The following is a 24,467-nucleotide window of genomic DNA, read 5'->3' as shown; positions in this document are numbered from 1 at the left end:
ATTCAGTGATCACCATCAGTAATTTTGATGGGTTACTCCACTTACCATTGTGTTTACTGAGAATTTCTTCTCTAACAGCTTTTTGGGAAAAGGTTTGTAGGAACCATATTTTAAGATAATCATTTCAAAATAATTGGCTGCCGTCTTTGTTTAGAAATGAGAGCTTAGATTAAATTCTCCGGGTTGCCCCTTTTTGCCTCGAGGTCATTGAAGGCCTGTTTCACTGTCTTCATGGAACGGCATCGGTCTGATTTTCTCCCTATACACGTGGCTTAAACGTTCAGCTTGGGTGCTTGATGAGTCTTTCCCTCTGAAGCACAGTAACTTAGCTAGAATATTTCTTAATATTGTTCATTCTGGGTCAGTTCTTCCCGTTATACGGTGTGACATTTCAAATCAGAGATCATTCTTTCATTCCCAGAAGTTTTCTTGGAGTTTTTGTTTTTAATTTCTTGAAGTTGTTCATTATTTTAATTATCTTCTTTGGGACATAAACGTAATCTCTAAACCTTTCAAGCCCTTTGCTTATTTCAGTCTTATTTTGCGCTTCCTCGTCCTGTCTTGCCTTTCCTGGACTACGTCAGTCCTCCTCTGTACTGCTTTCAAAGCAGGTATCATGTCTCAAATACTTTTTCTTTTTTGCTTCTTTTGAACCTGAGCTGACTTCAGTTTCATCTACTGTCTTGTCACATAGTCTTGCAAGAATTTACATCTCTGCTTTAAACTCTTATTTTCTAGAGATGACAGATTCATTATTATTTTGCATTTAGTTGTAGTATATTTAGCCACACTTTTCACTTGTTTTGTGACAATATTTTTTGCGATGCATCTTCTTCAGTTGCTATGCATTTTTCCTGTTCCTTTCCCCCTTGTATCTCACGATATATTTGTATAGCTCTTAGGCAAGTTACTTTTTTAGTTATGATTCATCTTGTAATACTATGATTTCTTCCTGTATCGGCTATTTGAGAAGGATTTGCAGGGAGGGGCCAGGCCATGTTCTAGGCTAGTAGGAATTCTTTCTGACCCAGGGTTCTATGTGGTGAGATGCACTGACCTCTCTTGTGCCAGTGGGTGGCAGTGCAGAACTTCTCACCCTGTGGGGTCTCTCTCCTCTGCCCTCCCTCACAGCACACTGCTATCTCAAAGGTTCCCGAATATTCTCTCACAGCCTTGCCCTCCCTGCCTCACCTCCAGCCACACAACATCCAGGGAAGGGAGTGTATACCTCCAGCCCAGCATCCATCCTGTTACTCCAAATGAGGACTTGTGTCTTAAACTCCTCAAGGTTCGCTTCCTACTTTGGAAGAATGCTGGATTTGTCTCAAATGTGCTGTCACAGTGAGCCTCCCTGGCGTCTTCTAGACCTTCCCAGACTCCCTGGATTACATAGCCCTTCTTCCTCCATATAGTCTTTCAAGGTCATCCTAGTTTCAAAGATGGCATTTGCAAGGTTTTTTATTTTTTCTTCTCATTCTTCTAATAGCTTTGGTGTGATGTCCAAGAGGAGGGGGGAAAAGACTATTATTTTCTTTGCAATTTTAAGAAAATAAGTCTTTAAAAGGAGAAAAATTTGAAATGCACACAGAAGCTAGAAGTGGGCCCCTAGTTCCCTTATTTAAAATCCACGTCTCTGTGATACTTTATTCATTCATTCTACAAGCACTCGGTGGCTGGTCAGCTACAGGAAGAACAGTTTCAGGAGGCATCGAGCATGATATGTTCCTGTTTTCAAGGAGCTCATAACATAGTGAAGAGGTGAAAATGGGAAGGCGATTTTCAATACGAGGCAGTGCATACTGATGCCAAAGGACTGTTCTTGACTGTATGTGTCACAGTTAGGAGGGTGCTGTTCAACTTTAAAGCCTCCTATGATGACAAGCAGGGTCAAAGTGGTTTAAATAGCAACTGTTTGAATTTGAAGTGCTTATAAAGTAATAAAGTAACAGAAATAACCCCCCCCCAATTTCAATTGGATTCAATTGACTGAGGTGGCAGTACAGCTCAGTGGTAGAGCACACGCTTAGCATGCACAAGGTCCTGGGTTCAATCCCCAGCATCTCCCCTAAAAGTAAACCTAATTACCTCCCCATCAGAAAAAAAAAAAGGAACACAAATCAACTGACTGAAGATACAGGAACTTTCATAACTGTCTTACTTTTGTGGGGGGGGAGGATGTGGTTCAAGTTTAAAATTATTTCTGAACATTGGGCCTCCCTTCCTAGTTACTGAGACTCCTCATCAAACCGTCTCTGCACAAATGGTCAAGGGCTCCTTGAGGACAGGTCACTTGGCCTTCCTCCACGTAGGACCAGGCACTCAGCACCTCCAACAGTTTACATTCTGAGTCAGTCCCCTGGGTCCGGTGGCCATGACAGTGGAATTGTTTGGCCTGGCTATTTTAGACTCTGGGCTCAGAACTGCCAAATGTAGAAGATTTTTCTCTTTCATTTGCCTTAATCTCTTTGTCCTCATTCCAAGTGACCTTTTACAAATGAGAGTATGAGACAGGGCCTTTTAATGAAGGGACGGGCAGGAGAGAGGAAAGAGTGAATCAGAGGCACCCTTGTGTCTTCTGGCTCTGGGAGGGGTTCAGAGAGCTATGCAGGTATAAGAGGAGGTTGGGGAGCTGGGATATTTGTTAGAAATCATTGGTCTGATGACATGGGGAGAAGAAACAATTTATACAAAGAAAAAAAAAGAGTTTAAGGAAATATGCTAACAAAGGTCAGAATTAAAACTTTAAATAAAATGGTTAATTACTTTTATAATAAAAATAATCTTCATTTAAACTAAGTCTTCTAAACAAATAATCTATATACAAAATAGAAAGAGATTCACTGACATAGTAAACAAACTTATGGTCACCAATGGGGAAAAGGCGGGAGGGATAAATTAGGAGTTTGGGATTCACAGACACACACTACTATATATAAAATAAGCAAACAACAAGGTCCTACTGTGTAGCACAGGGAACTCTATTCAATATTTTATAATAACCTACAATGGAAAAGAATATATGTGTGACACGTGATTGATAACTGAATCACTGTGCTGTACACCAGAAACTAACACAGCATTGTAAATCAACTGCACACCAATTTAAAGAAAAAAAGAATGCAGTATCCTTTCAAATCTCAAAAATATAAATAAACTAAGTCTTCTACGATACAGATGGTAGTAAGTACACGCCAAGATGCTCATCATCATTACTAATGAGGACGACGTAAGTCAAGGTCACAGTGAGGCCACCCTCTCCAAGAAGGACTCGAGCACCCTGTGGAAAGCTGGCCACATCAAGCTCTAATGGGGATCCTGAGTCACCAGCTCCCTTCCACATGGCTGGTGGGAAAGAAAGACCCTGAGGCCACTTTAGAAAACATTTTGGCAGTTTATCATAAATTTAAACACACATGACCCACTCCATAGTTTTTATCTAACAGAAATGAAAACATGTCCACTCAAAAAACCATACATGAATGTCTGTTGGCAGCTGTATCATAATCACCCCAAACTGGAAATGGCCCAAACGTCCATGAGCTGGGAGATGGACACACAAATCGTGGTGCAACCCCCACGCACTGGAACACCACTCGGCAGTAAGAAGGCACAAAGCACTGACACACGGAACAGCGTGGATGAGCCCCACGAAGCCAAGTGAAAGAAGCCAAACACAAAAGGCTGCGTTCCATGTTATTCCATTCACGTAACATTCCAGAAAAGGGCAAGCCGCAGGGAGAGAAATCAGATCAGTGGTTTCCAGGAGGGGGTGGGAGGGGAGAAGACTGACCACAAAGGGATAAGAGGAAACATTTGGAGAGGATGGAGCTGTCTCTGTGGTACACTGATGATGCTGGTGGTGAAATAAATATAATCAAAACTCATCAAACTGTGCATTTTAGGGTGAATTTTGTTCTAAGAAAACTCTACCTCAATAAACCTGACTTTAAACAATGAACCTTCCGGGCCTGTGACTGAGTTTACGGAGTATCATGTCATCATGGGAAAAGCAGGAGATTCAAGGCCAGAGAGGAGCGAGTTCCTGCCCTGGCCCTGCCACTCCAGCTGCGTGCCTCTTGGAGGGTCCCTTTCCCTCTCTAGACCTCAGCTTCCTCCCATGTAAAGTGGGGGGACCAGTGATGGTAAGGGCGGCATGTCACGGTGCAAATCTGAACTGCTGTTTAAGCCAGTGATGCCCAGAGGTGCCCATGTTGCTGCAGAAGTTTACAAAGTGGGTCAGCGCTAAGGACAGAGTTGCAACTCAGCCTCCCGCTCCCGGTCCAGTGCTGTCTCCCCGACGCCAGACATCCCTTCTCTTGTGTTTGCCCTGTGCACAGCGCACAACATGACCCTTGGCCTACCCAACCTTCCATTTCCTATCTCCATTGAATTAGATGTGGGCTCGCTCTTGGATGCCCAAGCCCCATCTCGATGTCAAACCATCTACCCTTGGGGGCATCTGGAGGGGTGGTCCTGAAGTGCGGGTTCTCCCTGAGCCTGGCTGGCCTGTAGCCACCAGTGGCCACCTCGCCCTGACCCCTGCCGCCCCGCACTCACCTGATGAACGTGGGAAAGAGCTCGGCGTTCACCAGACACACCATCTCGAACACGATGGTGATTCCCATTCGGCCAACACAAGCCACCACAGTACTTAGCCAGTGTAGATCTGGGGAGGAGACAGAGGGTGTGCAAAGCCAGTAAGGACTGTGCCCACAGAGTTGCTATGAGAAGCCACCGTGGGAAGTGTGGACTTGAGAGCTGGAAGGGCTGGAAAGACAGTCTTATCTACCCCTTTCATTTTTGGATAAGTAAACTGAGTCCTGAGAGAGTTGGGGGCCTGATAACGTTGCATAAGGGAAGAAAGGGCTTTTTGTTTGTTTGTTTTGGGTTTGTTTGTTTATTTATTTATTTATTTATCTATTTTAATGGAGGTGCTGGGGATTGAACCCAGGACCTCGTGCATGCTGAGCACGTGATCTACCCACTGACCTCCACCCTCCCCACCCAGAATGGGCTTTCCAAATCCCAGCTCCACCTCCAGTCAGCAGTGGGACTTGGCAGACTGTTTACTTCTTCATGCCTCAGTGTCCTCAGCAGCAAAATGGGAATAATTTCACAGCTGTGAGACTTAGAGAGAATACATGTCAGTGTGCACCATGACGACTCATGCATTGAGGTGGGAGTGTGCATGGGGCCATCCATTTTGGAAAGCTGTCTGGCTCTATCTACAAAATCTAACATATGCCACCCCTCAACCCTGCAAGGGAAATGAGCAGCCATGAAAAGATATGTCAGAATGTTCACTGCAGCCTTAGCCCCAATAGACAGACACGGGAGACCACAGAAGTGTCACTAAGAGTGGTGTGGATAAACGGGTACTTGCACAATGCGATGCAGCACAATAATGAAAAAGGATGGATTCCACTCTCATGTGACGACATGGGCGAACCTCACAGACGTAAATGAGAGAATGAAATGAGACAATACAAAGGGTATGTACAAATGGAGCTGGTTGTATGATGTTCAAGAACCATCAACACTAATCTGCGGTGGCAGAGGCCAGAGTAGTGGTGACCTGGGCAGGGGTGGTGAGCAGCGATGGTCAAGGGGTGTGAGGAAACCTTCTGAGTTTCTTTATCTTTATTGCGATACGCAGGCCCACATATATGTAAACATCCATCAGCTTGAACACTTATAATGGGCTCATTGTATGTATGTTATACCTCAATTTAAAATTTAAAAAAAAATACTTGTAGACTAAGGTCTTTGTTTCTGTTCTAGGGGCAAGATTCCCGAGGTCCGATTACCTGGAAGATGATGAAGTGGACCACTCACCATGTGGGACAAAGACCATGATGAAGCAGGCTGCCCCAGCCACCATATTGGACAAGGCCAGCAGGTAAATGCGGCCGAAGCGGTCGATGGTGAAGAGGATGATGAGGGCCGCCGGGAATTCAACCAGAGCAGAATAGAAGAAATCCAGGTAGAGGTTCCCACCGGTGGCTCCCACGTGCAGGATGAGGCCCTGGTAGAGCACAGAGCTGGTGAACCTGAGCAGAGAGAAGTCAGATCAAAGGCAAGCGCCACGGAAGAGGGGGCTCAGGATCTGGCTGGGAGGATAAAGGACCCTGCAAGCTGGAGAGTAACATGTGTCACCTGATTTAGAAGGTCCTAGAGCAATATGAGAAGAAGATCAAAATCATGAAGGGTGTCCTAGAGGATGAGAAGGTCCTTTCACAAGGTATGTGAGAGGATAACTTACAGGATATGCCCACAATTCTGAGGGACGGCAGATGACGATTGCTATTCTTTACTCTGTACCAAGGTGCTGGCCCTACTATGAGCATTGCACATGCCCTACCGCATCGGATGTTCCAATGGCCACCAAGTGGAAGAGCAGGAGAAGGCAGAGGTAACCAAGCAGTTTCAGGACTCAGACTGCTGTATGAGCTGTGTGACTGCAAGTGAGTTAACTAACCTCTCTGTGCCTCAATTCTCTCATCTGTGAATGAGATAGGAATAGCACCTACCACACTGGTTTGTCTCGAGCATCCACTGAGGTAATGGACAAAAAGTGCTTGGCACAGTTCCTGGCACAGAGTGAGCCATCGGTGAAGATGAGATTTTATTGTTGTCATTATGGTCTGTCCAAGGGCAAGGGTCCAGAGCACAACAAGGTGGAGAAGCTGGCTAAATCTTCCCGACTGCACAATGGCACTCCCTCCACACATCACACTGTCTTTAAGGAGCATTATTCCCTAACTCTCTTTTAACCCATATCCCACTGCACGACCCCTTCATCCACATTCGAGGACAGAAGAGCAATGTTACAGATTTGGGCACACAGATCAATGGGGACCAGCTAAGTCACTCTCACTTGGGGGAAGACTTAGAGTCCTGTGTGTCACTTTTGGGAAAACTCTGTAATTTTGGAAAATTTAACGATTCTACTGGTACAGTTGTTCCTCATTATCCATGGGGGATCAGTTTTAGGACCCACCAGATACCAAAATCTGCAGACGCTCAAGCCCCTCGTATAAAATAGCATGGGATTTGCATATAACCTCCACACCCTCCCCTGTAATTGAAATCATCTCTAGATTACTTATAATACCTAGCACAATGTAAATGTCATTGTAGATACAATGCAAACAATATATAAATACTTGCCAGTGTGCAGCAAATTCAAGTTTTGCTTTTTAGAACTTTCCAGAATTTTTTTCAGATAAATTTGACCTGCAGTTGGTTGAATCCCCAGATGCAGAACTGGCAGATATGAAGGACTGACTGTTATTTACACTGTGAGATGACATTTTGGTGGATAAGAAATCACTTTCTTATGGAAATGCCAATTGCTTATCAGCTCCAAAACTGAGATCACAGCGGGTGCTTCTCATTCATACACCCCCTGGTTTTATAAGGCTGCTCCCAGAGAAGCATTGGCTGCTTTTGTTTCTCATCCCAAATTATTCCTGATTGGACCAAAGGGCCAAAAATACAAGAAGGAAGGCACTGGCTGCAACTCGGTGAGTTTAGATGAGCCTGGGTGCCCCTCCATGCCCCCTAGGTTAGCTGGCTAAATGAGAACAGTTACCTTTCATCCCGAAAGAGACTGATGTAAGAGAAAGGAATGTAGAACTCTAGATTTTCCTGTCCCCCTCCTCCAAAAAACTCCAAACCAGAAACAGTTAACAAGCATACAGGGCTGCCATCTTTTGGTAGAACCTAGGAATTGCATGTACATGTCAAAATTAGCCATTTGTGGTTGCTGGGCATTTCCTGTATCTACATCTGTTAGATACTGTTCTAAGTTCTTTACACATATTATTTCATTAATTCTCCCAACATCTGTATGAGTAGGTACCTTCATGACCTCCACTGGATGATGAAGTCAGTCTTACTGCTGACCTCCCATATATATGAACTTCTTCTTACTAAACTGAGGCCTTTCCTCAATGATGCAACCCTCCAGGGAGAAATAAGGGTGACTTTTTAAGAGCCCTTTGATCCTTCGAAAACATCTTGAAATTCCTTTCCATACTTCTGTTTTTCCACCTGAGTTGTTCCACTATCTTTAATTGTAGCCCGGCGTGTGGGCGAGCACACCGATTCCGTCTGGGGACAGTTGTGGCGGAGGCCCCTTCCTTACCACAGATACATCAGGATGAAGGTGTACTTCCTCAGGCGCGCTGTGCGGAACAGGTCTGTGAACGAAGGGCTCAGCTTTTCGGTGGCGTCCTCTGGGAGAGAGAGCATCTAGGAGGGGGTCAGAGCATCAGCCGCATCCAAGCTGGCGCGAGCGGGGAGAACCATTAGACCCCTTTCCCCATCCTGCTCCTTCCCCGGTGGGCCATCACCTGGATGCTGGCTGCACCCATCCCCCCAAATATCACCAGTGCCCTCCTGCATCCCAAGGCAGCCGCACAGGCACGTTCTAACTCCCAAACCCAATACAAGGTTCAGTGCCGCGAGAAGCCCCTTGCTAGTTTGTCACCTTTAGATCAGCAGAAGGCAGTTTCCCATTCTTTTGGGCTATGCGGTCCATGATCTTGACTGCTTGAGCATTTCTCTTTTGCGATAACAGCCATCGGGGAGACTCAGGCACATACCTGTGGACACAGATCACCACCACTTGGCATTTTCCCCCACCACCCCCAGCTCGTCTGGTGTCAAGTCCTGATGGGAGTGAAGCTGTTGCTCAGAGCAGCCCACCATCCTCACATCGGGAAAGAAATTCCTCAAGCAGCTGGTGGATGAGGATCTGGGGTCACTGTGTGCTGCCCAGACAGCCTGCCTAGGAGCTCTGTAGGTCATTCATCCTCTTAGGGCCCCCTGCTAAGGTTTACAGACCAGAAGAGAACCACAGCCTCCTAGGTAGCCTTCATTCAGTGGGGCAGGGGTCCCAGTACCTCCTCGGAGCCAGCAACCATGTCCTCCTCTGGGAAATTTCTCATGCATAATAGATGCTCCATGTGCCCCACACTGGGGGGTTAAGCAGATGTCCCCATGGAACACAAGTGCTGTTGAACAAGTCTCAAAATATTTCCAAAACAAAATAAACTATATTCACTTTCCTTTAACATCAGATAGACACCATCATGTCTATTTCAAACGGGACAAGGATATCACAGCTCAGAGGCTGGAAATCTCTGGAATAAGGTCTTCTGAAAACCCACAGGCACAGTCTCACCCACGCAGCCATCAGGATGCAGCCAGGGGTGTCTGTCACTGGAGGGCCCCCTTGTTTCACACTGACGAGGAGAGAGCGGGCTCTTCCTGAGCATGAGCATCCTCAGAGACCAGCCACGGTTCTGAGAGATCGGGTGGACTAGGTGTCACCCAGAGATAAGATTTGTCCTCAGCAAAATGGTGACAGAAGCTGCGTGGACAAGATATTTCTCTCCACACCCCTCTCTGTTGTCCCCCCTTCCTTCTTCCACAATAAAAGCTCATCTGTCCAGCTGCTTACCCCTTCAGGCCCTGCCAACGGCTGACTGTTCAAAAGGTTATTGACTTACCTGAACTGCTTTTGCTTCACAAGGGCTCAGCTTGCACATTCCCCAGTGACCCTTTCATTCATCCATTCCTCATTCACTCATTCATTCATTCCTCATTCACTCATTCATTCACTCAGCAAAGAGCAATGCCTCCTATGTGGCTGGTTGGACTTTTGTCTGACTTGCAGCATCGCTGGCCTCTATCTGGGGGATGCAAATTTAAAGCAGCTCCATTTGAGGGCAGCTCCCAGCATAATGAGGGCCACCCTTGAATAGGACACCCCAAATGGCACAGATGGAGGTAAACTCTGGTCCTGCACGTGGGGCTGCCCTGGCTGTTGGGAAGACGGGGTCCAGGAGAGGTCACATACCAGAAGCCGAGCAGGAGGAGGAAGACCGGCAGAGAGACGGCCAGCTGCAGCCTGCGCCAGTGAGGGACAGCGTAGGCCAGCCCGGACAGCAGCACCAGCCCCACGCTGAATGCCGCCTGGTAGAGGATCGCCACCGTTCTTCTGTAGCCCAAGCCCACAAATTCTGTGACTGAAACAGGAGAGATGCCAGCTCGTGGGCTCGGAGGAGGAGAGAAGTCCGCTGGCGCGCTCCTATCCACCTCCGTGCGCCTCTTCGTCTCCTTCCCCGAACGTCCCCCTGTCCTCCCATCCATCCGTCCTCCAAATATCCTGCAACCCCTCAGCTCCCCGAGACGCCCAGCTGTTCTGTGCTGACTCTTCTCTCTCTGCCCCCTTTTGAGTCCCCCGTGTGCAATCTGTTGTTCTCCTTTTCACGCTGCGGGGCTCTCCTCCCCAGAGCCTCCCTCCAGGCTCCAGGCTGCCCTGGAATAGTTTCCATGATCCCAGACGTGCTAGTTAACTTCACCAATATCTTTGGGGGACCGCCAGGACCTGGCCCTGTTGTGAGGGGTTGGATGCATCCCATCATGAGCTCCATCCTCGGCAGGGTCCTTCCCTCCTAACCTCACATTCTCGAGGGAGGAGAGACAGCGGACACGCAAGTGAGTTCATCACACCCGGGTCAGAGCTCTATGCGCGCTGTGCATGGAGAAAAGGTACATGGTGGAAGGGGAATCCGGAGGTCCCGGGGGTGGGGCTGCAGTTTTTCAGAGTGCGGTGGGGTGGAGCTCGTGGGGGATATTTGAGCCAAGACCTCCAGGAGGTGAGGGAGGAAGGGGGAAGCGAATTCCAGGCAGAGGGAACAGCGCCTGGGCAGCGGGGCAGTGTGCCCTCCTGTGGGGCATCAGAGGCAAGGCCAGAACATTCCCTTCTACTGTGGAAAATGCAGAGCCATTGCGGCCCAGGAGTGACACGATCCCATGCCTGCAGCCTGTAGGTGCCACAGGGAGACCCAGGTGGAGGTGAGGCAATGGGACCCGGGTGGAGGCAGCAGGGGACTGAGACAGGTGGGATTCTGGATGTATTTTTAAAGTAAAGCCGACAGCATAACTAGGGGAGGGGCGGGGGCAGTTGGTGCACAGGTGGAACAGGCTTGGGGATGGGGGAGGACAGCCTTCTGGGTCCTGCCACCTTGAGGGGTCGGGGAGATGAGGAGGAGCCAATAACGCAGACTGAGCAGGAGCTGCGGCCCAGGGCCCGGGAGTGTGTGACCCTCAGGGAAGCAGGGACACGGTGGGCGGAGCGGAAGCCAGGGGGCGCTCTCACTCCATCGCGGACAAGTAAGTTGCGATGTCTGTCTCCCTTTCTCTCTGGCCTTAGAGCTCCTTGAGGGAGGAAGGGCGCCTTATCTACCTTGGGCCCCCCAGCCCTGCACCAGTGCCTGCCATATGGCCACAGCCACGCTGCAGGGGCAAGTCTGGGGCGGGCACTGCTCAAAGCTACACCTGCTGCAGTTCATCTACCTCAGGACATTGCCCTTTCCACTTGGAGGCTACTGAGGCTCAGAGAGGTTATGGAACTTTCCCAAGACCACACAGCTGGTCAGCATTGTGTGTGGATTTGACCTTAAATTAATCCTCTTTACTATGTGCCAAGTAGTGCGTGTTCAGCATATAGATGGCTGGGCTGTCAGTGCTGAACTCAATAAATTTAACCAGCACGTTCAGTTCATGGTTTCTTGAGGGAAGAACATGATTTTTCTTGGCCCAACTATTTTTCAGAAAGCCAAGCCATAGGACATTTTCAGAGGTGACAAGACGTGACAAAAGGTGGATTATCCTCACTGCTGTCTGACGTGCCGTCCACAGGCTGAGGGACGCACGGATGACTCTTTGATACTTTCTTCTAAGAAAATGTTCATTTTCTATTCCTACCCTTCATAGAAAATTTGAAAGAAAAAAAATTAGTATGTGGAACTACATTGCTTTACACCTCAATGTTCTAAATCATTCTGCTTCTCTCTTCTTTTATTTCCTCTTATGCTTTCTAACTCTTGAGTGTCCTTCAAACCAGTTGAGTTTGTTGGGTTTCTTTTGAGAGATGCTGCTTCTTTCATATTTAAAATGTTAGGGAAAAAAAACACTCTCCTACCTGTCTCCCCTTCCTGCACACCCCCCACTGCTCTTAACACATCACATGTGATCTTTTTGCTCCCAAACAGATCAGTTGATATGGAAAGATTGATCTATTTAAGTGCTTAAGTGTCTCTCAGACCAAAAAAAAAAAAAAAAAGAGCAAGAGAGAGAAAAGGAGGCCATCCTGATACCATGCCAGCCCCAGTCGCACAGACAACAAACATAGCTAGAGTGACCACGCTTTCTCTAGACCCTGCAACTATCACCGCCACCAAAAAAGACGCACCTCCACATTTGGCTTCATTCCATTCTACCCCACTACCTGACCTCTGCGGCTCCTTCAAGTGCGTGGGAACCCCAGGCCAGCAGGCGCTTACTCAGGGTGTAGCCAGCCGTCCAGTTGCCCTTGCTGACCAGCCCCTGCATCAGGCGGAAGAGCAGCAGGGAGATGTAGTCTGGAGCGACAGCCGTCAGGACACCCAAGACGGCGTTGATGAGGGTGGTGGCCAAGAGGCATACTTTACGGCCAAACCTTCAGAGGCAAGAAGACAGGGAGGTAAGATGAGGGTGTTGAGTGTTTGGAAGCATGATGGGACACCAGGGGTCTCTATCTGGAGACAAGATACTGCTTTCCTGAGGGACTATGGAGTCCATTGGACATCACTGCCCCTTCTCAAAGCTTGACTTGGTCCACCCTCAGCAAACAGTGACCAGCGGCTCTTGCGCGGTTATTTAGGTCACTCCAAAGAGGAGTCCTGGTCGCTCTCAGAAACATAGCAACACAGCCAAGGATGAGTGGCCTCCATCTGACTTTCCCCATCCTCACACTCATCTCCTCTCATTATCTTTGTATATAACAGAGTGTATTATCACTAACAGATTTAACAGGGTGCACCAGAAACCAGGCTTTTCCCCCCACATACTTAGTCTTATCAATGGTCATAAAAGTTTTTCTGGGAAAATCTTCAGTCCTAATAGTTTAATTTTTGAGAATTTTTTTTTCTTTCCTTTTTCCATGAGTAAAATGGGCAAATTATTTGCTAAAACTTTATCCCAGAATTGTGCTTAATTGATTTGATCTTTTAAATCTTACCCCACATTCTCTGGCAGTAAAGCAAGGAGGAGAGGGACCAACCTCATGTGTGGTTACAGTGAGCTCATCCCACACCCCGGATCCCTCCCCAAGCCAAGCAAGCCCGCTGCTCTTCTCGGTCATCCTCCTTCCTGGCTGCCAGTCTGCCTCCCTCGTTTATCTACATCATGTCTTCTTGCCTCAAACCTCCGAATATAAGAACTTCTTGTCAGAAGCCCACATCTTCTCAGCCAAGGATGTTCAAACGTAACAGTCCAGTGTCCATTTCCTCCATCGTTTCTCCTGCGTCTCCTCCCAAAGGCAGCCCCACCCACTGCACTCAGGCCCAGCCCTTGACTGTCCCCGTTGATCCTTCACTCCCTCCGCAATACTGTTCTCATCCTGGACCTTTCATCTCTCTATGTCATCATTTGCATCTGTCTTTTACAGACAACTTGTTTTAAAGAGTTGTCCACGCAATGATCCAAAATCTATGAGACACAGCAAGAGCAGTTCTAAGAGGGAAGTTTATAGTGACACAGGCTATACCTCAAGAAACAAAAAAAAATCTCAAATAAACAACCTAACTTTACATGTGAAGGAATTAGAAAAAGAAAAACAACAACAAAAGCAAAAACCCCTAAGTTAGTAGAAGAAAAGACATCATAAAGATCAAAGCAGAAATAAGTGAAATAAAGAAAAAAATGCAATAGAAAAAGATCAATGAAACTAAGAGCTAGTTCTTTGAAAAGATAAACAAAATTGATAAATCTTTAGCCAGATTCATCAAGAAAAAAAGATAGAGGGCCCAACTGAATAAAATCAGAAATGAAAAAGAAGTTACATTTGACACCACAGAACTACAAAGGATCACAGGAGACTACTACAAACAATTATACACCAGTAAAATGAGCAACCTAGAAGGAAAGGAAAAATTCCTATAAATATACAATCTCCTCAGACTTAATCAGGAAGAAATAGAAAATATGAACTGACTAATTACCAGTAATGAAACGAAATCAGTATTTAAAACAACAACAACAACAACAACAAAAAACCCTCCCAACAAACAAAAGGCCAGGACCAGACAGCTTCACAGGTGAATTCTACCAAACATTTAAAAAAGAGTTAACACCTATCCTTCTTAGACTATTCCAAAAAAACTGAAGAGGAAGGAATGCTTCATTCTAAGAGGCCAGCATCACCCTGATACTGAAACTAGACAAAGACACCACAAAAAAAAGACACTTTCAGGCCAGAAAGTAGGCATAGAGGGAATACACCTCAACATAATAAAGGCCATATTTGACAAGTCCACAGTCAAATTTATACTCAATGGTGAAAAGCTGAATGCATTTCCTCTAAGATCAGGAACAAGACAGGGATGCCCACTCTCACCACTTTTATTCAACATGGTACTGGAAGTCCTAGCCATGGCAATCAGACAAAAAAAAGGGGGGGGGGGGGCGTGTGGGAAAGGAAACCAAATCGGAAAAGAAGACGTAAAATAGTCACTGTGTGCAGAAGACATGGTACTACATGTAGAAAATTCTAAGGATAGCACCAAAAAAAAAAAGTATTAGAACTAATAAACAAATGCATCAAAGTTGCAAGATACAAAATTAATATACAGAAATCTGTTGCATTTTTATACAATAACAATTATCAGAAAGAAAATTAAGAAAACAATTCCATTTACAATTACATAAAAAAGAGTGAAATACCCAGGAATAAATCTAATCAAGGAGGTAAAAGATCTATACTCAGAAAACTATAAGACATTGATGAAAGAAACTGATGACAACAGAAAAAAAAAAATGGAAAGATATACTGAGCTCATGGATTGGAAGAATTAATATTGTTAAAATGACCATACTACTTAAGGCACTCTATAGATTCAAAATAATCCCTATCAAAATATCAGTGGTGTTTTTCACATAAGTAGAACAAATAATTCTAAAATTTGTATCAAAGCACAAATGACCTCAAATAGACAAAACAATCTTGAGAAAGAAGAATAAAGCTGGAGGTATCATGAGCCCTGATTTCAAACTATACTGCAAAGCTACAATAATCAAAACAGTATGAACTGGCCCAAAAGCAGACACATAGATCAATGGAACTGAATAGAGAGTCCAGAAATAAGTGCACACTTATATGTCAAGTAATCTACAACAAAGGAGGCAAGAATATATAATGGGGGGAAAGAGCCTCCTCAATAAACGATGTCAGGAAAACTGGACAGCCACAAGTAACAGAATCGGACTAGACTACTATCTCACACCATCTACAAAAATAAACTCAAAATGAATTAAAGACTCAAATGCAAGATCTGAAACCACAAAACTCCTAGAAGAAAACATAGGCAGTATGCTATTTGCACTCAGTCTTATTAATGTTTTTTGGATATGTCTCCTTGGGCAAGGGAAACAGAAGCCAAAACAAAGAAATGGGACTACACCAAGCTAACCAGCTTTTGCACAGCAAAGAAAACTGTCAACAAAATGAAAAGACTGTCTATAGAATGGGAGAAGATATTTGCAAATAGTATTTCTGATAAGAGGTTAATATCCAAAATATACAAAGAGTGCATACAACTCAACATCAAAAAAAAAAGATTTAAAAATGGGCAGAGGACTTAAACAGACATTGTTCTGAAGAAGACATACAGATAGCCAACAAACACATGAAAAGATGTCCAACATCACTAATCATTAGGGAAATGCAAATCAAAACTACAATGAGCTATCACTTCACACCTGTCAGAATGGCTACTATCAGAAAGACAATAAATAACAACTGTTAGTGAGGATGTGGAGAAAAGGGAACCCTAGTACACTGTTGGTGGGAATGTAAATTGATGCAGGCACTATGGAAAACAGTATGGAGTTTCTTCAAAAAATTAAAAATGGAATTACCATATAATCCAGAAATTCCACATCTGAGTATTTTTCCAAAGAAAACAAAAACTAATTCAAAAAGATATATGTGTCCCCTATGTTCAATGTAGCATAATTTACAATAACCAATATATGTAAAAAACCCAAGTGTCCATTGATAAATGAATGAATTAAAAAATATGTATACACACACACACACAATGGAGATAGATATAGATATAGATATACACATATAAAAAATGTGTATACACACACACACACACACATATAGATACCATCAAATACTACTCAGCCATAAAAAAGAATGAATTTGTGACAACAGAGGTAGAGCTAAAGGATCTTATGCTAAGTGATAGTCAGACAGAAAAAGACAAATAACATGTGATTTCACTTATATGTGGAATCTAAAATACAAAACAAGTTAATGAACATAACAAAACAGAAACAGAGTCATAGATACAGAGAATAAACAGATGGTTGCCAAAGGGGTGCGGGTTGGGGGATGAGAGACACGGATGAGGTAGACTTAGAGGTACAAACTTCCATTTACAAAATAAATGAATCACAAGGATGAAATGTACTGCATGGGGAATGTAGTCAATAGTAATGGGATATCTGTTTGGTGACAGATGATAACCAGACTGATTATGGTGATCAGTTTGAAATGTATAGAAATACTGAACCCCTAAATTGTGAACCTGTAACTAACATAGCTCTGTAGGTCAGTTACACTTCAAAAGCATATATACATATACTTTCTTACTCATAAATGACAATTATATACCCCTGAAAATAATTAAATACACACTAAAAATATTCTAATCTAACATGACTGAACAACTCACTAACTTCTTCCTACATGTAAAGAGGAAATTAACATACTTTAACAAAATACTGAGTGGAGGAGGGGGAGTTGTTCACACACAAAAGTCCACATCTCCCATCTTAACATTCCCACCCACTTCCCTAAGAAGCACTGCAACAGAGACTGTTCTTAGCCCACTATGTCTCATCTCAAAAACTGGCCTGCCCATCCCCACCCATCTGCTAGAAGCATCAGCCTTGGTTTCTTACCCTCTTTCTCTCAGTCACATACCACAACAGTACAATCTACATGAAGTTTCCACCTCTGAAATCCATCCTAAATCCCCACCTTCTCCCCTGTCCTGCTGCCCCACATAGTCCAAACCACTAGCTACCGTGTCTTATCTCCCTCAATTTCTGCAATAGATTCCACCGCCCACCCTCTTCCACCACTGTCCCCTAAAATCGGTCCTCCCCATGGCGTTGATGCTCTGTCCAGCTGGACTGGCGATTACATACCTGTCTGCAATGTAGCCGACGCCCAGAGAGCCCAGTAAGAAGCCCACATTCACGCAGGACTGAAAGAGGTCCACCTTCCAAGAGTCTTCACACACCAGGTTAAACTGCGGGTCACACAGCGGTCGGAGGGGCCAAAAACACAAGACCGTTTGTAAGTCCTGCTGCACCTTCCATGCTCCCTCCACACAAAGGTAAATGCACAACACAGAATGTGGTGTTCCCAGAGGCTTCACATCATTTTCTCTACCACATTTTCGTGAGAAAAATTCAGGGTTCCTGGTCAATCCCAGTCAATGTCATGATATGCCTAATATGTTTACCTTTGTTGTACCCTCAATATACACCAATTAAAGAGGATGTTGTCAAGTGTCATTGACAGTCAGCTGTCAAAGGACTACATAGCCAAGAGGTAAGGTTTCTAAAAGAAATCTCCAAAACCAGGAATGTAACTAAATAAATATAACATGTGTTCCAGAATTGGTCAAAAGCCCTTAATTAACATATATTAATTATGTATGAGTAAGTAAATTTTACCAGCGATTATGTAAAATAATTGTGACCCGGAAACTGCTGAGCAGAGAGGCCAGAAGGAGGGGCTTCCTGGGAGCAGCCCGAGCACTGCAGGGTTGGGGTGGGACTGAGGGGTGGCAGGGGACTCGGAGGGTCTGATGTGACAGGAGCCAGGGAAGGACCAAAGGGGAAAGACAGAGGTGAGAGCAGGAGCAAGTCTGCCTAAGGAAGGGCGTTGTCATGTGGGGGATTCAGGGGACGTCCCTCCATGTGTGACACACACATGGTGACACCAACACGTCCAGGCACCCTGGGAAGCCCGAGTGCGTGAGCAGCGCCACGTCCTCCTGAGCGCTTCCAGGGGCCAGGAGAAGGATGGCCCTCCAGGGAGACATGAGGGGCTGGGGGGCAGCAGCCAGGGCACAGCTCTTAGCTGGGTGCTATCCTGCCTGAAATCTGTGTTGTGTGTCCTGTCACAGCCACAGAGCTACTGTGAGCACCAAAGGGAAGAAAGCACGTGCAAATTGTTTTGGTAAATACTACACCATTTGCGGGGAGTGGGGAGGGGTTTTATTTATTTATTTTTTTAGTGGAGGTGCTGGGGAGTGAACCCAGGACCTTGTGCAGGCTAGGCACACACTCTACCATTAGGCTATACCCTCCCCCCACCATTTACTTTTAAAATGGAGGTTTTACTGCACACCACCCTCAAACATCTAAAGTCGCCATGTGAGCTATGCCTTGGTCCCAGCCTGGGGGTCCATCATGAAGACCCCTGTGCTCTGCACTCAGCCAGCCTAGGGTTCCATCTGGCCAGCTGCTTACTTCCTTGATATGAGTGATTTTTAAAATAAAATGTAAGTAAAACTCCACACTACCACTTGACTTTCAGAACTGACCACGAGCTGGCTCGACTGTCTGTCTTCTGCCCAGACTGACCGTCTGCTCTCGTGAGTGGTTCAGCTCTGGGAGGCAGGACAAGACACCACTCAGCACCACGCCTGTCCTCTGTCAGTCCAGGTGTTTATCCCCCTTAAAATTCAGCAGAAATCACCCCTTCCCCTTGGAGCCTCTCCTGCCGTTCTTCGGGTTTCCCTGCTGCCCTGGACCCCACCAGTAGAACGCGTGGGAGGTCACTCCTGGGTGTTGCCACCCAGCTGTCCCAGGTCTGTATCTCCAGCCCTCCCTTTGTAGCCTCTGTGCACATCGCCCAGCACGACCCTCTGTGGGGACTCTATTTCACCAAAGCCACAGTGGGGGGCTCAGGGTTTTTACTGTCTGTTCTCCTCTTTGCAATCAGCATCCCTGAAAGATGTCTCTGCCACTCTTCCTGAAATGTCCTGGGTGCCCTCCTGCCCCGGGGAATGGGGCAGAAGCCGGGGCACTCTCAGAGCTGGAAGAAGGGGCATTCGGCTTCACCCGCTGACACCGCCTCCCCTGAGAACTCTGCCACAGGCCTCACAGAGGGTGTCTGTCTGGAGGCACCCCCAAGGCTGGGAAACCTGCCTGCCCCCTGCACTCCCAAACTCACCCCCAGCCAGTGTCCCTGGGTGATTTTGTGCCACCAGGAAGACAGGCTAGGCCCCTCGGGAAAGCCGGGGGCCGCCTAGAGGGAGCGCGGGCTTGGGTCCGCAGGCCCACTGCTCCTGCTCGGGCGTCACCCGGGCCAGGCCCCGCTGCGGGACACAGCCTGGAGAGCTGCATAGAGACAGTGCGTGCCCCACTCGCCCGAAGTCACCCAGAGTCCTGTTAGAATGCAGGTTCCCAGGGATCCTGTCCCAGCAGGTCACAGGTCAGAATCCAAGTGAGCCCCAGGATGAGACGTGTTTGGAGAAATAAGCACCCCTCACCTCTGTCTGGGGCCTTTCTCGGGCCCCCTGGCCTGAGGTGGGGCTCAATTGAGAGCCAGGGCCCCTGAGGGGAGTCACAAGTCAGGACTGTGCACATTCCTTCCCCAGAAGGACCCTGACCCCATCCTACAGGACGAGGAGGGCAGGGAGCCGGGTATTCAAACAGGTTGGCTCATCGCCTTCCCTTAAGCAAGTTCCAATGTCCAAGGCAAGGCCAAGTTAAAGATTATTTCTGCAGAAATAAGTAACAAAGATGAACTACCCCCAGAATAAGCCTCAGCTGAGGAGGAAGAGTGGAGGCCAAGGTAGTTTTGGAGCATCAGAAGGGAAAGGTTGAGTGGAGCCCCTTCCTTCCAGGAGCTGGGCTCCCCTGCACCCCCAACCTAGAGGCCCTGCAGGTCTGGTCACCTTTCAATATGTCCAGAGGCGTCCCACCGCCCTCCACGCTCAGCGTGTCCCCGAAAGAACTCTGTACAGCCCCTCCTCTGCACTCTCTCTGCAAAGAACGGCTCCAGGATTCTCTCAAACCTCACCACCGCTTGGATCATCGGTCACCTGGAAGCCCAGCTCTTAGAACCACAGTCAGCCAGTTGGTTCTAAAGCTCTGTAGGTCTTCTTGGCTGTGTCCCCTCCTTTCCTGCCCCCGCCCAGGCCACCACCTGGCCAGGCTCCCCCACCAGCTCAAACAGCTGCTTCCTGTGTTCCAGCCTCAGTTTTCAGTAGCTCCATTCACACACCCCACCCTCTCCCCCAGCGTTTCTTAACTGGGTTCTTCTTTCCCTTCCTCTGACAACTGTGTTGTCTGCCATTTCTCACCGAGGCTTGTGTCTCGGCCTCCTCCTCAATCTTCCCCCAACCTCCACCCCCACCCCCACCAGCGCCTTCCCAAGGTCCAGCGAGGCTCGTCTCCCTCCTCTGCCTAAATAACACCTAGCTCCCAGCCCCGCCTCGAAGGTAGGGTTGTCAGATGTAGAAAGAAAAGAAAAATACAGGGTCCCCTGTCGAATTTGAATTTTGGATAAACAACACATTTGTTTTGTTGTTTTTTAGTTTAAGTATGTCCCCTGCAATATTATTCCCGGCCTCAGTAATCAATATCAAGGACCATGCGACATCTGGGACATAATTATCCTTAAAAAAATTGTCCATTGTTTACCTGAAATTCACATTTAACTGGGCACCCCGTATTTTATTTGGCGCCTTTGCGGCATAAGGACTCCATGGCCTGGCTTGAAGGTAAGCTGTCACTGCTGTTCTCCCCCTTGACTCCTTTGCCAACAACTTGTTCCCTGAGTGTAGCACCTGCTTCCTCTCCCCTGAGCTTTGTTTGGCTCGTGGTCCCCCACCCACCCTGTTCCCTCTCCTGGCTGCTCGAAATACCCCCCAAGGCTCCATTTAAACGCCACCTCATTCTGGAAGACACCATGATCAGCTCAGCAGCTAGGATCCTCAGAGTCCCCTGGCCCCTCTACATCTCCCGCATGTGATGTGGTCTTGGATGCCGGTCTCATCCCCACGTCCCTCCCTCACTCTCTGGAGACTGCAGACTCCCTGAGGGACCCTCATAGGTTCTTCTCTGTCTCCCTCCTGGCACCACCCCAGCGCCAGAACAGAGGAAGAGCTCAGAGCATTTACTGAATGAACAGACAGAGAGGAGATTGGGCGAATCCTTGCCTCTGAGCCTTTCCAAGCAGAGTGTGCCTCAGCCACAGAGAACAGTACCTCCCCGTCCTGGTCTGCTTCTAGTTTCCCAGCAAGACCAGTGGCCAATTCAGCGTCCCTGGGAGGCGAGTCTGCTAATGGGACATCTGGCATGGAAGGATGCCTTGGGGACCAGATGTTCATGCAAGACAGGTAAAAAAGTCACACTTGTACCTGCGGGGGAAACTTGCTGCCCAGCCGCCCTGAGCCCCAGACAGTGAGCTGGTGAGGAGGACATGGCGCCTTCCTCCAGAGGCAGTCCAGACGTGTGGACGCTGAGAACGCTAAGCAACCTTGTTTCAGATGAGCAGTGCCTCACCCAAACCAAGACTTGCCAACGGAACTCTGTATCATTCGGGCCTGTGGCTTCGCCAGCTGATCCTGAGGCCAATTTCCAAGCGCCCACAGTGCAATACTTTCAAAAGGGCCCACGAAGAAAAAACATCTGGTGGCTTTTTACTAAGATATTCTCAAAGCAAATGCTCAAATAACCCATTAAACTATCCCAGGGAGGCCCTTTTTCACCTTCACACTCGCAGTAGGCTATCGAGGGGACACCCAGTGTAACTCGGCTTGTCTGGCCAGCACCTCCGTGGTCCTCATAGGGTCATAGGTCCTGACCCCTATGAAGCAGGTTATCATCATCGCTGGTTTACTGGTGGAAAAAACAAGGCTCAGAGAGGCCAAGTAACCTACCCAGTAACGCTCAGCCAATCCGGGGCATGGCTAGGATTCAGTCTGACTCCAAAGCCAAGGCAGCCTCCACACCACCTCAGTGGCCAGGGTTTAGCTGTCACATGTCCACAACGCTTTTCTTTTAATTGAATTATAGTTGATGTACAGTGTGGTATCTGTTTCTGGTGTACAGCACAGTGATTCAGTGATACATATGTATGTACATATTCTTTTTCATTACAGGTTATTACAAGATATTGAATACAGTTCCCTGTGCTATACAGTAGGTCCTTGTTGTTTATCTATTTTATATATAGTGGTGTGTATCTGTTAATCCCAAACTCCTAATTTATCCCTTCCCCCTGCATGACTCTTGAATAGATGGAAGAGACTCACAATTCTAATCATTGAGACACTGGACCCCAGGTGAGTTCTGCAGGCTCTTGGAGAAATCAGCAGGACAGAAAGAAGAGGAACCCGTCTCCCCATAGCCCTGTGTTCAAACAATGCAGCTCAGAATAGCTTGTGATGGTCTCTCTGACCCTCAGTCTCCTTCTCTAATGCCCAGAGTCTGTGGAGGATTAAACAAGGGAAGACTCCCAAGTGCCCAGGACGGAGCCTGACACATGCTGAGGTTCAGTGACCAAAACCCTGCTTCCTCTTTCCCGATGTGAACCTGAACCTTGTGGGATTTGTTGTACATTTCCTCCCTGCCCCTGACACTCCCACATCCCCCAGAGGCAAGGTGTGCTGTTACCTCGGTCACGATGGAGGAGCCAGGCGTGTCGTACACCCAGCCGTGCTGACAGGGGCCCAGCGGCAGGTGGCTCCGGTTGGCGGCCAGGCCGGCCAGCGGGTCCACGCAGCCGAGGGCGCTCTGGTTCCAGTCCACCTCGTAGCGGAGGCACTGCTGGGGGAAGGCCTGGCCCGCCGGCCCCGGGCCCGGCACCGTGTAGTTCAGCTCCTCCTCCAGGCTCCAGCCGCATCGCCGGCTCAGCTCGGCCACGCCGGGGCTCCGGCAGCGGTGGTCCGGGATGAAGCCCAGGAAGACGATGCCCACGTAGATGGGGGCAAAAGCAACTGAGATCAGGCATAGGATCAGGAAGATTTGCTTCTGGAACCAGCCAAACTCCCCAACCTGCTCCAGAACATCATCCACGGTGGGCATGACTGACCAACCACCCTCATCACTTGGACCAGACCGCTTCGGCTGCAGGGTCCAGGGTCAGTGTCTTGTGTGGGGTTCTCTGCAATGGGCTGGTTTGAAATAAAATTGCTGTGTAAGCATGATACTGCGGAAAGCCAACCAGCTGGAAATAATCTTTCACCCCGTGGCGCAGGTTTCAGGCAAGGGTGGAAGGCAGGGGGGTGACTGGCCAAATTGTTTGCTTGGCTGGGGGAGCAAGTCACCTAGGCTGAGGCCCCAGTTCTGCTGAGTTAGAGCTTACAGACCAAGAGGAGGGAGTGAGCGTGCCTGTCAACCTCCCAGCAGTCTCTTTCAGGCTCCTCCAAAGAGATTATCTATTTTGAAACTTTTTATGATCCAGATAAACCAAAGCTAGCACACTGGATGCCAGGCACAGGTACAGGACCTCCTACTTGCGGTGGGCATCTGAAGTGGGGTGGAGCGAGGGTCTGACCTGGGCGGTGGGAGAACCAAGCTCTCCAAACAGACCCATTTCCTTCCATCCTTGTCCTAACGTAGGGTGACCAGGGTCTCCAGGACCCACATGGGACCCCACTAGGTGGGATCCTGGCTGCTGGACTGTGAAACACCCTGAATCCCCAGGGCAAGTGGGCCAAAGGGCCATCTGGGCCCAGGGACAGGAGCCCCATGGGCCCTGGCCAGAGTTGCTGACGGAAGACATCAAAGGGCCGCAGGCAGAAAACACCCTCCCCTTCCCCCACTTCAGCCCTGGGAGGACCTGGGATATAAAGGGTGGGTCCCTCTCTGTGCAAACAGGAGGGACAGATAAACAGAAGCCCGGGGTGCCTGTGTTGTTCCTGGGACTCTGTGTCTTCGCCCTGTGGGTGCTGGGAGCTGGCCTCACACCCAGTGGCCCACCAGCTCATCTGGTGGAAAGAGCAGGGCCCACCTCGGGGGCTGCAGCTCTGCCATCGCCGTCCCCACCCGGGCTGCAGCAGAGGACTGGCCGGGGGCGATGAAGAGGACCAGGGGCAAACCTCCCCAAGGCAGGGCCTCAGCACACGTGGGCCAGGCATTACCCTTTCTGCCCATGTAAGATAATAAAAACTGTATCTTGGTCTCCAACCCCCACGCCCACCCCCACCCCTGACACCCCATCCTGGTCCGGGGCTGCTGAAACCCGTCTCACTTCCCGGTGACAGCAGTGTCTTCTGTTCAGCAAGGTGACTCTGGGCGGGTTCCTGGCCACAGGAAAGACCAAACCATGGTTAGAAACTGGGAACTTTCAGCCCTGCCTGCACTCTCTT

At 47.9% G+C, this 24,467-nt stretch overlaps 1 protein-coding gene across 2 annotated transcripts in view; it reads right to left on the bottom strand.

The window, feature by feature from the left end:
• SLC22A1 (solute carrier family 22 member 1) overlaps positions 1-23,286 on the bottom strand; it is a 31,992-nt gene extending 8,706 nt beyond the window's left edge. The window contains exons 1-8 of one of the 2 annotated variants that reach the window (XM_072966342.1): positions 22,771-23,286; positions 17,278-17,381; positions 12,360-12,514; positions 9,869-10,037; positions 8,495-8,609; positions 8,150-8,256; positions 5,836-6,050; positions 4,558-4,666 (exon numbers count right to left, since the gene is read on the bottom strand). In XM_072966342.1, the coding sequence (XP_072822443.1) occupies positions 4,558-4,666; positions 5,836-6,050; positions 8,150-8,256; positions 8,495-8,609; positions 9,869-10,037; positions 12,360-12,514; positions 17,278-17,381; positions 22,771-23,181 (1,385 nt within the window). In that variant the 5' untranslated portion in view covers positions 23,182-23,286. The remainder of the gene's footprint in view (positions 1-4,557; positions 4,667-5,835; positions 6,051-8,149; positions 8,257-8,494; positions 8,610-9,868; positions 10,038-12,359; positions 12,515-17,277; positions 17,382-22,770) is intronic. The other variant, XM_072966343.1, reaches the window with a different exon arrangement.
• Positions 23,287-24,467: the final 1,181 nt, after the last annotated feature.

The sequence above is a fragment of the Vicugna pacos genome, chromosome 8, assembly GCF_048564905.1.
Source record: "Vicugna pacos chromosome 8, VicPac4, whole genome shotgun sequence".
In the NCBI taxonomy this organism is placed as follows: domain Eukaryota; kingdom Metazoa; phylum Chordata; class Mammalia; order Artiodactyla; family Camelidae; genus Vicugna; species Vicugna pacos.
This window is presented reverse-complemented; position numbering and strand designations above follow the sequence as displayed.